The sequence below is a fragment of the Populus euphratica genome, unplaced genomic scaffold (assembly GCF_000495115.2).
Source record: "Populus euphratica unplaced genomic scaffold, PopEup_1.0 scaffold16.1, whole genome shotgun sequence".
Classification (NCBI taxonomy): domain Eukaryota; kingdom Viridiplantae; phylum Streptophyta; class Magnoliopsida; order Malpighiales; family Salicaceae; genus Populus; species Populus euphratica.
The window spans coordinates 329,560-342,256 of record NW_011499882.1 but is presented as its reverse complement, the minus strand read 5'-3'; the positions used below and the strand labels follow the sequence as shown (position 1 = coordinate 342,256).

The following is a 12,697-nucleotide window of genomic DNA, read 5'->3' as shown; positions in this document are numbered from 1 at the left end:
AGAGCGTCAAAAGCATCCAGTTATTGGAACTCCTGATTATTTGGCACCTGAGATACTTCTTGGAATGGGGCATGGTTCGCAATTATCTTTTGTTACTTTGATAGTTCATACATGATGTATGGTTCTGTTTTATTTATTTTATTATATTTTTTCCATCACTGGACATTACCTCCTTGCAGGTGCAACTGCTGATTGGTGGTCTGTGGGTGTTATTCTTTATGAGATGCTTGTTGGTATACCTCCATTCAATGCAGAAACTCCACAGGTAGGTCATCTGAATGTTACAACCTGAACTTTTATATGATTTTTATCAGCAGACTGGAGATGGTTTTTGATTTTTTTAATAATTAAATTTATTATGAGTTGTTGTTGATATTGGTTAAGTTACTAACTTGGTTGTAGTTACTTTCCTAACATTTTAATTGTGCTGTAACCATTTGCCAGTACCTTTTCTGTTAACATGAAATATGGACTATACCTTTTATATACCACTGCATAGTATGATATGTCATAAGTTACCATTTCTAATATAATTATTCCTCTACGAAGTTGTATGTGTGCAAAGAATGTTTGATGGATGCAGCATAGAGATCTTAAATTGCTTGCTTTCTAATTTTTCTTGGGTATTTTTTTTATCCTTTAAATTGGAAAGAATATGTTGACCTTGGGGAAACTTTTCCTTTCAGTTTCAGAACATTTTATGCGAATAGCTTAATTTCATACTAATAGGCCATATCTCTTGCAGCAAATATTTGACAACATAATGAATAGAGATATTCCTTGGCCCAGGATTCCTGAGGAGATGAGCTTCGATGCCTGTGATTTGATTGACAAGTAAGATTGAGTGAGATCCTAAGATATAAATGCTATTTGTCTGAAAATGTAATGGTATTTGAATCAGAAGATTATTTGAGTTTCCTATGATATTTGAGTTTCCTACGAGTATAAGCAAGGAAAATTTGCTTCTCTCTGTATTAGCTCTTTCATGCATTGGAATCAATTCCAATGGTACAGCACGCAAATTATGTTATTGATAATACCAAGCCCCTCTTTTAATTTAGAAGCTATTAAATTTCTACCTCAGTGTTAATTCACTTGAAAAGTATTAATATTTTTCTACTTCACTTTCAGATTGTTGGCAGAAAATCCACTTCAAAGGCTAGGAGCAACAGGAGCTAGAGAGGTGAACTTTTTATGGTGACTGATGAGACTTGTTTACAAGCATAAATGATTTGAAAATTAAACTGGTTAATTTTATGGCAGGTTAAGAAACATTCTTTCTTTAGAGACATAAATTGGGACACGCTTGCAAGGCAAAAGGTTATCATAGTTTGATATTTTTTAAAATAACCAGGTCTTGGTATTTTTTGTTCGATAGTATTTACCGTCATACTTAAACGCATGGCAAGTTCTTCTATTTGCTGCAGGCTATGTTCATTCCATCGGGAGAAGCGCATGACACAAGTTATTTTATGAGCCGGTATATATGGAATCCAGAAGGTGAAAATGTGCATGGAGGTAGTGACTTTGAGGACCTGTCAGACGCATGCAGCAGTGGTTCATTCAGCAATACACATGATGATAACGTGAGTACATATTGCAGTTGAATATTGCATCTATACACATGATGACGTGAGTACATATTGCAGTTGAATATTGCATCTATCTCTTTGCACATATGGCTTTCAGTTCATTGGCACATGAGCTCTAATCTCATTAAGTTATACCATTGCCAGCTGCCAACAACAATTCTGATTTTGAAATTGTCTCTTTTCTTTGATTTGATTTAGAAAACTATTATTTTCATTATTATGTTTTCTTTTTTGATTTTCCAAGCAATAAAATGCCCGGAATTGATTTAGAGAGGATGTTAAATTCTCAATTCAAACAAAAGCTTCATTTCTAGAAACATCTTGTCCTAATGGCAAAAGAATGGAATTATTTCGGATGGGAACTTGTACTTAAAACTTATCATTGGTCATTGTAGAATGGTTTAAGAATTATTTCACTTTGAAGTAATTTCAAATTGATGTAGGTGACCTCATGCAACCATTGCAGCTCCATGGGCATTACCTTATGATTTTACTGTTTTATGCCAGGGGGATGAATGTGATAGCTTGGCAGAGGTTGGCACCCCAATTCTTGATATGACGTACTCTTTTAGTAATTTCTCGTTTAAGGTGAGACATGCTAGATGTTATTCGACAAAATTAGATGTTGCATGAAACTGAAATCATCTCTCTTTTTTTCATTGAATTCTTCTTGAATGTCCCTACATGCTTGCACATTGTATCAATGGGCCCATAAATTTCTTCTGTTGAAAGTTCTATAACGGTGTTTTAGAAGCGCTCTCGTTAATTTCCTTTTCGTTCTTGCCAAATGAGTTTTGACATTCCCCATGAATCTATGGGTATTGAGTAAACACTATATGGCATAATTAAGTGGTGAGAAATAATTATTCGTGTTATTGAAGTTAAAGTTTTTATTATGAATTAAGAACTACTTCTTGTATTTCCAGAATTTGCCTCAGCTGGTTTCCATCAATTATGATCTAGTTGGTAAGAGCACAAAGGAAGCAGCAGATGCCTCCAAACCATCAGTTCCTTGACATTTTAAATTTGGTTGATTCAGCGTATGTAAGCTTCCACGACCTACACAATTCTTCATTTGCTACCTGCTGAAGTTCCTGAAAATTTTGCACAGTTTCTTTACATGGTTGCCCTCGTTTTGAGTTCTTTGATCTGAAAATTTCAGAAAGAGGCTTTCCTGGGACAGGAGCAGAGCTTGAATAAGCAGCCTATTAGGAACACGACATGCCCATTTTACAGATATGGAGCTGCCAAACAAAGTGATACTTCAGCAAAGAGAGTGGGATTTGATTGCTGCAGCCAACAGGTCATGGACATTTTGTTATCATCACTTATTTTTGTATATACATAGATCCTACTACGTAGTGAAAGAAATTTCTTCTTGCACATTTTTTTCACGAGTTCTCCGCAATCTGAAAATTTTGAAAAGATGCGTGGGGATATCCTATCCACATTCCAAACACACGCATGCTCTTGATTTCTCAACTATTATGATGTTGTGGTAGACAGCACTAGGCCAGAAGAAAAGGAAGGCTTCTCTTGGAACCTTCTTGCATCCCTAACTAAATTAGAATCGCTTTTCCTTTTTCCTTTTCTTTTTTTTGAATCAAAGGCCCATACAGAAGCCGCCACAAGAGATCACTAGGAACTAGTTCCAATCTTCCCTTACATGTGACGTGAGGATTGCCTTTTTATGAATCATAGTCCTAAAAAACACAAATGTTTCGAGCGGCTCAGGCTTAGCTTTCTATGCATAACATTTTTTACTTGGCACTTGTGCAGTGGATGGATGTTAAGTGGGACAAGTACATGCTATTTCGGGGTGGATCTCAACTTTTTGAAAGTAGGTAGGTAAGGTCTCATTGTTAATTTTTTCTGAATGATTCTGCAATCCATAAAAGCTTTTAGATTGTGATAGAAAGAGAGAAAGAAAAATGCCATTTGCTCTTTCTTTACTCAAATTGTATAAACAACAATTTCAAGAAATATCGAAGTTTAACGAGTAAAAGTAGATGAAAAAGAGCAATGCTAATTTTATAGAAAGATTTTAAGAAATCTCAACCATTGATTCATGGAATTCATTAGTAGGATCCTCTCATTCAATATATCAGGCTTCTACAAAGGGATTCTGAAAAAAAAAAATTTATTATGTAAAATTAATATAATGTTTTTGGATGGATTGAATTGATGCCCTTCAATCAAAAGCTCAGACCATAATGTATTGATTGTACAATAACTTGCAGCAATTACCTAGCTAGGAAGATTTTTTGCTTCCTCTCTTGTGCATGCATAGACAATGTGATTCCTTCAAAAAAGAAAAAAAAAAAAGAACGAAGAAAAAAGAAGTAAAGATCAAGTTGCAAGACAAGGAACTAGATGGTTTCAAAATGATTGAGAATTAAATTTTAAAGGTTATGTCATCATAGCCCAATACTCATATCTCTTGCTGCGTTTTATATTTGTCATTCTCTGTTGCCTATGATAATTGCTTTTTTATTGGTTTGTTTATGAAACATAGCTGATAGCACACTCAAAATTCCACAATCAAAAGTAGGCATCTGATTTAGATTCCCACTCCGGCTATCCTTTTGACATTATCATTTGAACATTAAGGCCACCACTAGCTAGCCAAGATTATGATTTACGTTATCATCATAAAAAGTTCTTGCTGTGCTAATTATTAAACTTGCAAGTATATCTATATATACTGGCAGGTTTTTGTAGGCGTTGAGTTAAATAATGTGTTTGCTCCTTCCTGTATCACAACAAGGGAGACTTGATGTTGATAGGCCAAGAATAGCGAGAAATTTTAGACTATTTCAGGAGCACTTACCAATACTTTACATCATAAAAGAGAGAGAAATATGCGAGAAAACAATATATATATTGATAGTTACTGTTCCCATGAAGAAAAGGTAGAATGACAGTAGGAGTAGACGCCCAAAGCTTGAGAGTAGAAACCTAAATTGCTAGCATAGGCAATAAAGGACTCGAGATATGGAAAGATTCTGAGTTCAAGTCTCTTGCATAATTTATATAAATAACTCTCTTTTTCTACTAGGCATGGAGCCTCTCCCTTTTGTTTTCATTGATTAAAAAACTAGCACTGTGACTTCATAGTCAGTGCTAAACCTTGAAGGAATGAATGCGAGGGTTCAAAGGGATCCACAGTCAACAGATACCTCATTGTTTGTAAATGCTAAAAATAAAAAATAAAAAAGAAGAGTATAAACGATTCAGAGCTTATGAGACCGTACAACGTCTTCTTCTTCTCCTCTGTTTTAACATGTAGTTGTCATCTACTGATGCAATGCAGTGATCCTTGGAATAAACCCTTAACATTTGACTCTTCTCTGGCAAGTAATATCTTTTTTATTTCCCAGCTTTCATTTTTTAAAAGATAGTAGCGATCTATTTCTTCTTCTTTTTCTTTATCGGACAACTAGCTACCGACGAAAGCTACCCTTTCCTTATCAACATCATCTGGAAAACGTTGCCTGCCAAGAGGAGTATAAAGCTGAAGAATGTATTTATTCTCATTGATGAGATAATGGACAAAGTAGAATTCAATAGTGAAGTTTTAAAATATAATTTATATTAGTTTTTTATAAATTTCCTTAAATAATTAATTTTTATAAGGAAATAAAATGGTATTGTAAGATTTGAACTTGTTATCTTTTATTTAACAAAATTTTAATACTATATCAAAAAAAAATTATCTAAATTTAACAAATTAAATCATTAGATGAGATCACAAAATATAATTATTTATGATATTGCTCTTTAACATAAAGATAATATTTTTTTTCCTATCAATTTATCTCTTATTTATCTTTGTTAATGCACGTAATATTTTTTATATGATCTGTTTAAAGAAAAAAAATTACTATTGTTAAAGCAAGTTAATAAAAAAAATATCAACATGATGTTCCTATATTTCATGTGATTAAAAACCAAAAAAAAAAATCATGTTTTAAATCTATTTAAATATCTTAATGACAAACAATAGATTTCAATCAAATTTTTATAAATAATTTTTTTTTATTTTCAGATAAGATACATAATAATTAAAAATAAAAATTATTAAAATTTATAATAATATATAAAAATCATGTCAAAACTGAATAGTAAATGAATTTGATAACTTTGTTTTTAAGTTAAAAAAAGAAAAAAAAAAGCCCATCATGGGCTTAGGCTAGATCCGAAAACCTAGCTCTATTTTTTATTTTTTTATGGTCTGCCTTTTAATATATATATATATATAAAAAATGAGCAACAAGTCAGCAATAGGCGCATCCCAAATGCTTGAACTTACAACCTCTAAGCTTTTCAGGCATGCCAACCAACTAACTTACAACTCAACTTTATTATGAAATAATTAAAAATGTATATTAAAATACTTTATTATTTATATTAACAGTAAAATATCATTAAAAAAAACTCATTTATTTCAGTGTTGTATGTTAATTCTCTACCAAGCGAGTTCTTTTTTTGAAGCACATACTATTCTCTTCTCTACCATCTCATATTTTTGTCTTCAGTTGTGATATTCTGTCTTGAGCAAATTCAACGAGTGAGATGTCCTACTTATTTTATACAACAATTCCTTTTCTTTTCTATGGCATTACTTCTCTACAAATATTTCCTATTGTCTTCACACTTCACTATTGTTTGTAGACGAAAATGGGAAGTATGCCCTTTTGTTGGGTTTCTCTGAAGATAAATATGTGATGGAAACATTAAATTTAAGATTTTTCAGAATTCTTACTAATCTTATTAGATAGATTTGAAATTATTTAGAATTTATATAAAAATTACATAAAAATTAAATATTTTTTCAATTTTAAATAATTATTTTAATACTAGTTTCTTACAAATCATAAATCATCTAAATATCTGATCTGTAATCATAATTTCCTAAACTTTTTTAGAAGAAAGTGACTATTATATCTTGGAGTGTTAGTTTTTTTTTTTTTTATGTTTCAAGTGTTTTTATACTGTATATAAAATAAAAGGCATAACATTTTATTTATAGAAAAAATATGAAAACATTATAAATGATAAAATATCAATTTGCCCCTTAAATAACATCACACATATTATTTTACGATAATTTTAGAAATTTATTCAATAAACTTCCTATTTGATTTTTTTTATGTGGAATTATAATCTCCTGTATTACTTATATTCTAATATTTAATTTCTAAAATTTATTTATAATCAAGTCACATTTGATTAATCATCTCATTTTAATTTTTAACCAATGATTCTTACATACATGGCCTAAGTCAACTCAAATATAAATTATAATTGTAAATAAAATAATATTATATAAATAAAATAATTTAATTTATTATCAATTTAATAATTGATTGATTTATATTTAAAGATCAAATATAATGTTTAGCAATCTATCATCATCCTTAAATACCATGAAAGTTATAAGTGGTTTGACTTAATTTTTTAGTGATTAATTTTTTAGTATAATTATTATTTCTTCATAAAAAATATTTTGATTTAGACATTATAACATGGATGATGTTTGTTTTGTTGATTTATTTTTGTTTTCAATACTATAATCATTGATTATTTAAATAAGATTTAAAATTCATTTCAAATATAATTCCACTTTGACCAAGGATTTAACAATCAATATTATTTAAGAATATATTGAATATTTTTTTTTAATTCATCTAGGGTGATGAATCCTCTTTTTATTACTCAAATATATTTATATAACTTAAGTCATACCTAATATCTGCTCATTTACTACCCCTTGATTAAGACAACATATAATCAGAATTAAAGTATAACACTTCATATACCTCAATTTGTAAAAATAATTGCTTCTTTTTATAAAAAGAAGAAGAAGAATATAATATGTATTAATCTCAACCACTCTAATTAATATTTAGTTTCAATAAAATATTGATAAGAAATATTTAGAAGTAATATTTTGATGTAATAAGAATTTTATAATCACAACTTTAAATTTTTCTTTGCAAAATATTTTTATCCTGTGAACCTTATCTTTACTCGATATTCATTAACTAAAAATTAGACATATAAATAAAAAATAAATAAATATTAACAATAATAAAAAAAGGTTGATCAATAAGATGCAAGAAGGCTAGAACCAATTAAAAGGTTGATCAATGGAGGATTCCAATTATTATAGGATCAGTAGTTTGGTATCTCAACAGGGCAACAATATTATATATATTTGGTGCACCGAGTTGGCAAATGAGAAATTTCAGTTCGAGCTTTCTCGACAACGACTCCTAATGTCCTCCTGCACCAGGAAGCATCAACTCTTGTATGTAAACATGTAAATATCATTTTGTTTTATTTTATTGATTGCTGCAAATTATATATCATTGTAGATCAGCATCGTAACTTCATTGGATTCTGTTACTCTATGATGAATAAATATACTTTAATTATGAAGACAATTGTGAATAATATGAATTGACTTGGTTTTTTTTTTTTTTAAATAACTTTTATTAAGATGTTAAAAATATTTTTTTTCATTTCAATTTAAAATCAAGCAGAAATGATTAATAATTTTTTTATTATATTTATCTGTTAATATTATTAAATTTAGATTACTTTAATAAATCAACTCGATAACTTATCAATTTAAAAGTTTAATATATATCAGGTTTTAAATTAAATCAAGTAATAATACTTCATGTGACTTGGTGTTAAAATTGGATTTAACTTAAAATAAAAATAAACAAATTTTTTTAAATTAATTTATATTAACTTTAGCTAATTTTCACAACGGATTCTAGTTATGAGTCGGTCCAGCGTAATAACTTTGGTACCATATATATAATTAATATAGCTTACCTGTATATGGGCTAATCATAATAGACTTTGAGCTAGCTTTACTTCATGCGCAATAATCATGGCTGGATCAATTGTTTTTTAAAATAAAAAAAGTGTGTTTGATACTTTTAATATAATTTATGGTTAGCCCTATATTTTCTATGTTTTTTACTTTTTGGTCCTCAAACCTACAATTTGGTACTTTTAATATGATTTCAAGCCTATATATATATATAGTTGTTGACATGTATAGCTGAGTACAGCTATGAGAAAAATTGTAATATAAATGTAATAATAAACAATGAAATCGATCACTTTCCAAATTTCAATGGAGTTTTAATTAGATAATTCCAGGCTGGGATTCTTTTTCATTTTAAAAACCTTTATTTAAAGAGAGAGGGCATTTATAAATGGTGTTTTTTAGTAATATTTTTTTGTTTCATGTTCATCCATCAACATATTCTTCTTCGTAATCCTTATCTGCACAGCTATACTCTTCAAATATAAACAATTAATATTCAACTCTCCAGTTATTACAATATTTTTAGAAAATACCTCTTTTTTTTCACCCCCAAAGTATCAATTTATTCACAATTTCATCCCGAACTAGTTCATTTTATCAATTTCATTGCATACTTTCTTTTTTTTTTACGTGGGGTGTCCGGGCCAACTTACGCGCACCACAACTAATCCCCACGGCCCACTGAACATCCTGCAAGCCCAGTAAACAAGTAAGGCACCGCGGGGGTAACAGGCATGCGCGGTAAGGCTCAAACCCAGGTGCGGAAGAAGGGGACAAACCCCTCCCACCGCTGGGCTAGAAACTCGCGCTACATACCTATTCTTTTTTTTTTAGATTAACGTGGGTGTCCGGACTAGCTTGCGCGCGACTAATCCCACACTACATACCTATTCTTTATTAGACACAATGTTGCCTCTCTACAGTTAACAGACAAGCAAAAATACTTGAATTTTCCCTCATACAGAGAGTGTAATTATCACATAAAGGTGATAAAATTGATTATTTTTTAAAGAGATTGGATAAAATGAAGACGAGGCTGTCCTATTTGTTTATTATCACACATAAAGAGTGTTATTTGTTCAATTACACAACTACTTTTTTTTTATCAAGTGGAAGCCACGAAGTTTTTAATTTGTTTTGTATTATTATGGGGGGTGTTTTTCACGTGAAATTATATTAAAATATTTTTTTAAAATTTTAATTTTATTTCAATAATAAAATTATCGGAAAAGTACTAAATTTTTTTTTATTAATAATGCACCATTTAATTCATCACTCCATATTAAATAGCATAAACCTTTTTCCTAGGAGGAACTAGCCATCTGAAATTTTGAGGATTTCTAATTACAAATGTTACAAGGGAAGGGGGGTGTTGAACTGTTCTTCGATTTTGATGAAGGAAAGGAGAATAATTATTAAGCTATATAGCACTTCCAATATCTTCCTTTCCCTTGTTCTTTTCCAAGATTTGAATGGTGGGATGAAGAAAAAATTTACAAGACTAGAAATTCTACTATCCAGGAAGCTTGAGCTTTCAATCCTTGTGCTTCCTTCCTCATTTCTTGATACACCTTGCGATCATTCTATGAGGTAGTGCATTTTAATGCTTGCCACCCATGTCTAGGATACTCAAGTCCATGTCACTGAAACAACTAAGTCCAAAGAATTCATCTCCAAGATCCTTAGAGTCTAAAACCCATGGAGAGTTACTATCCTCTGATGAAGATTTAGATAGCCCGAATTCACTAAAATCTCCTCCTCTAGTGGCTTGAAAGTTCCAAGATGAATCATCAAGAAATACCTCCGACCATATGCAACTCATTAGTGGATCACTGTCAGTAGTACTGTTAGGTTCTGATGACCCTATGCATTCATCCACTGAAGAATTTTCAGTCGGTGTGGTCGAGCTTGAATTATCAGTAGTGCTGGAGGAGGCATGGCCACAATTTTGCGGGAGGACCTGCTGACCATCAGCGTTAAAATTGGGTTGATCATAATTAGTGTGACAAGGTACTATACTTTCTTGAGGACTCCCTTGTTTATTGAGAGGCTCGTGCGTAACAGGATCAATTCCCATCTTTATTAGCTTTTTCTTAATGTGGGTATTCCAGTGATTCTTGATCTCATTATCTGTTCTTCCCGGCAATCTTGCTGCGATTTTGGACCACCTAAAGCAAAAGAAAAGGTCAGAAAAAGTGTACTCAACACAAAGGAACTTTCATGTATTTAATCCCAATTTATATTATCTTGGTATGGGATTAAATATTAGTTAATAGTGTTTAAGTGACAGATTTTTATTTATGATCAAGTGCTAGTTAAAATGTTATCTAGTTCATGCACTTTGTGCACTCATAAAGTGAAAGATTTTAAATTTTATGTCACTAATTGGAAACCTTGGTAGTGATCTACGGGCCAAGACAGCTCTGGGAATCACAAGACAAAAAGAATGTACATGGGATCAAATCAAATTGCAGATGATGCATAAATCAGATTACACATTCCATGTTTCATGTCAAGTGTGGGCTAAGAAGATTCCTTGAAGTTGAATTGTCTAAATAATAATAATAATAATTTATTTTTATTATTATTTTACAGCTAATAATTCTACTTGATTAATAGGAGCTTGCATCATCCCATTATGATGCCCAAGCTAATCATATAAAAATGCAAGAACCCACTTACAACTGGGGAAGAAAAGGTTGGTAGATGGAATCATACACATATTCAAGTGAAATAATACTTCTAATCAATAACCTTAGAGGGACTTTTGATTTTATTTTTTTTGTTATTTCTATTAATTTTTTGAAGAATTTTTTTTGGCCCTGTAAAAAGGATAGGTGGTAGCTATTAATTATGAAAGTATTTCATTAAATTTTATCAGTGTTAGTAAAGTTTTTCCTTGAATTATATCTTCATACTCTTAGATTAATCTGAATTTAAATCTGGAGGTCTTTGCACTTGAAACGAGCCTTACAAATTGTTTGTGAGTTCATTTTTTTATATATAGAATCAACATCAAAATTAAGCCATGTAATTTGTAAAATGAAGCCGAAAAACGGAAGAAGCGAGAAACATATTGTAAAAAATAAGTTAAACATCACTGGAACAACATTATTCAAACTAAAATGATAGAATCATGACATCTTTACACGGAGAGAAAGCTTTCTGTATTGGGAGTTCTTAATTAGCTGCAGAAAATGATCCTACCAAAGCTTCCTACCATAAGTCAAATTTTGCAGTGAACAATGAAATATTCATGCTCTTGAAGGGATAGGTTAATCAATAAAGTAGATGAAGCATAGAACGATGAAATGACAAGGTGGCGTATAAGATAATGGGGCTACCTGTTGCCAAGGCAAGCATGGAGGTCAATGACAAGTTGCTCCTCATCCTCGTTTAGAAGGCCTCTCTTCAAGTCAGGCCGGAGGTAATTAGTCCAGCGAAGACGGCAGCTCTTGCCACACCGGCGGAGTCCGGCGAGCTTGGGTACAGCACGCCAGCAACATTGGCCATGTGTGAGAATAAAATTGACCAACTTCTTGTCTTCCTCAGCTGTCCAAGGGCCCTTCTTCACACCAAGTTTGTCGCAACAAGGTTGTCTACCCATCACTATGGCAAGTCACTCGTTGCTATATCACTTCCACCTAATTACTCCCAGAGAACAAAGCCCCACTCACCCACCTTTATATACTAGTGATTTCTCTTGCTTAAGGGCAAATCAAAATGATAATTTGGAGATGAACATGTCTCACACGCCTGTTTTGTGTATGTGAATTACACTTTCTAGCTAGCCAGGCTTTGGCTTGGCATGAAACTCAACTTTCTCCTTCCTTTGACGCACATACCACGCTATTAATAGCTTTCCCATGTCAAAGATAGAGGGAATATTTTACGTAATAAGTTTAATTTTTTTTTTCGTGTTCATATTTTTCTCCACTTAGAAAATTTCTTTAATAAAAGAGGCCTATCTAATCTCATGATCATGTAAATTCAAATTTTTTTTTTTTAAAAAAAAATGTTCTTGCATAGTTTCGTTGTTGTGGAAGGTGAAGTTATAATTGTTATATCAAGTAACTTGGAACGCTTGGACATTCAAAATTGGGTCAAAACAGAAATTTGAAGGATGGATATTTAAATTCTAATTGAATAGAACATAAAAATATTATTGGCTAAAGTTTTTTGCGTGAAGCTACACCCTAGCAAGAAAAATCAATATAATGCTTCGTAATAATCTTTATGATGATTTGACCTACAT

General features: G+C 31.3%; 2 protein-coding genes across 3 annotated transcripts in view; one reads left to right on the top strand and one right to left on the bottom strand.

Moving 5' to 3' along the window:
* The window catches only part of LOC105129548 (probable serine/threonine protein kinase IRE), a 12,356-nt gene extending 8,724 nt beyond the window's left edge, over positions 1 to 3,632 (top strand). The window contains exons 11-20 of one of the 2 annotated variants that reach the window (XM_011031663.1): positions 1 to 74; positions 180 to 265; positions 746 to 834; positions 1,132 to 1,183; positions 1,264 to 1,320; positions 1,428 to 1,586; positions 2,100 to 2,180; positions 2,519 to 2,636; positions 2,755 to 2,895; positions 3,372 to 3,632. In XM_011031663.1, coding sequence (XP_011029965.1) covers positions 1 to 74; positions 180 to 265; positions 746 to 834; positions 1,132 to 1,183; positions 1,264 to 1,320; positions 1,428 to 1,586; positions 2,100 to 2,180; positions 2,519 to 2,608 — 688 coding nt within the window. In that variant the 3' untranslated portion in view covers positions 2,609 to 2,636; positions 2,755 to 2,895; positions 3,372 to 3,632. Of the gene's footprint in view, positions 75 to 179; positions 266 to 745; positions 835 to 1,131; positions 1,184 to 1,263; positions 1,321 to 1,427; positions 1,587 to 2,099; positions 2,181 to 2,518; positions 2,896 to 3,371 lie in introns of both variants that reach the window. The other variant, XM_011031662.1, reaches the window with a different exon arrangement.
* A 6,066-nt stretch (positions 3,633 to 9,698) lies between these two features.
* On the bottom strand, positions 9,699 to 12,096 carry LOC105129547 (protein ODORANT1-like). The gene is made up of 2 exons (XM_011031661.1): positions 11,787 to 12,096; positions 9,699 to 10,610 (listed from the first exon to the last, which is right to left on the bottom strand). The coding sequence occupies exons 1-2, from the start codon at positions 12,047 to 12,049 to the stop codon at positions 10,043 to 10,045; spliced, it is 831 nt and encodes a 276-aa protein (XP_011029963.1). The 5' UTR covers positions 12,050 to 12,096; the 3' UTR covers positions 9,699 to 10,042.
* Positions 12,097 to 12,697: the final 601 nt, after the last annotated feature.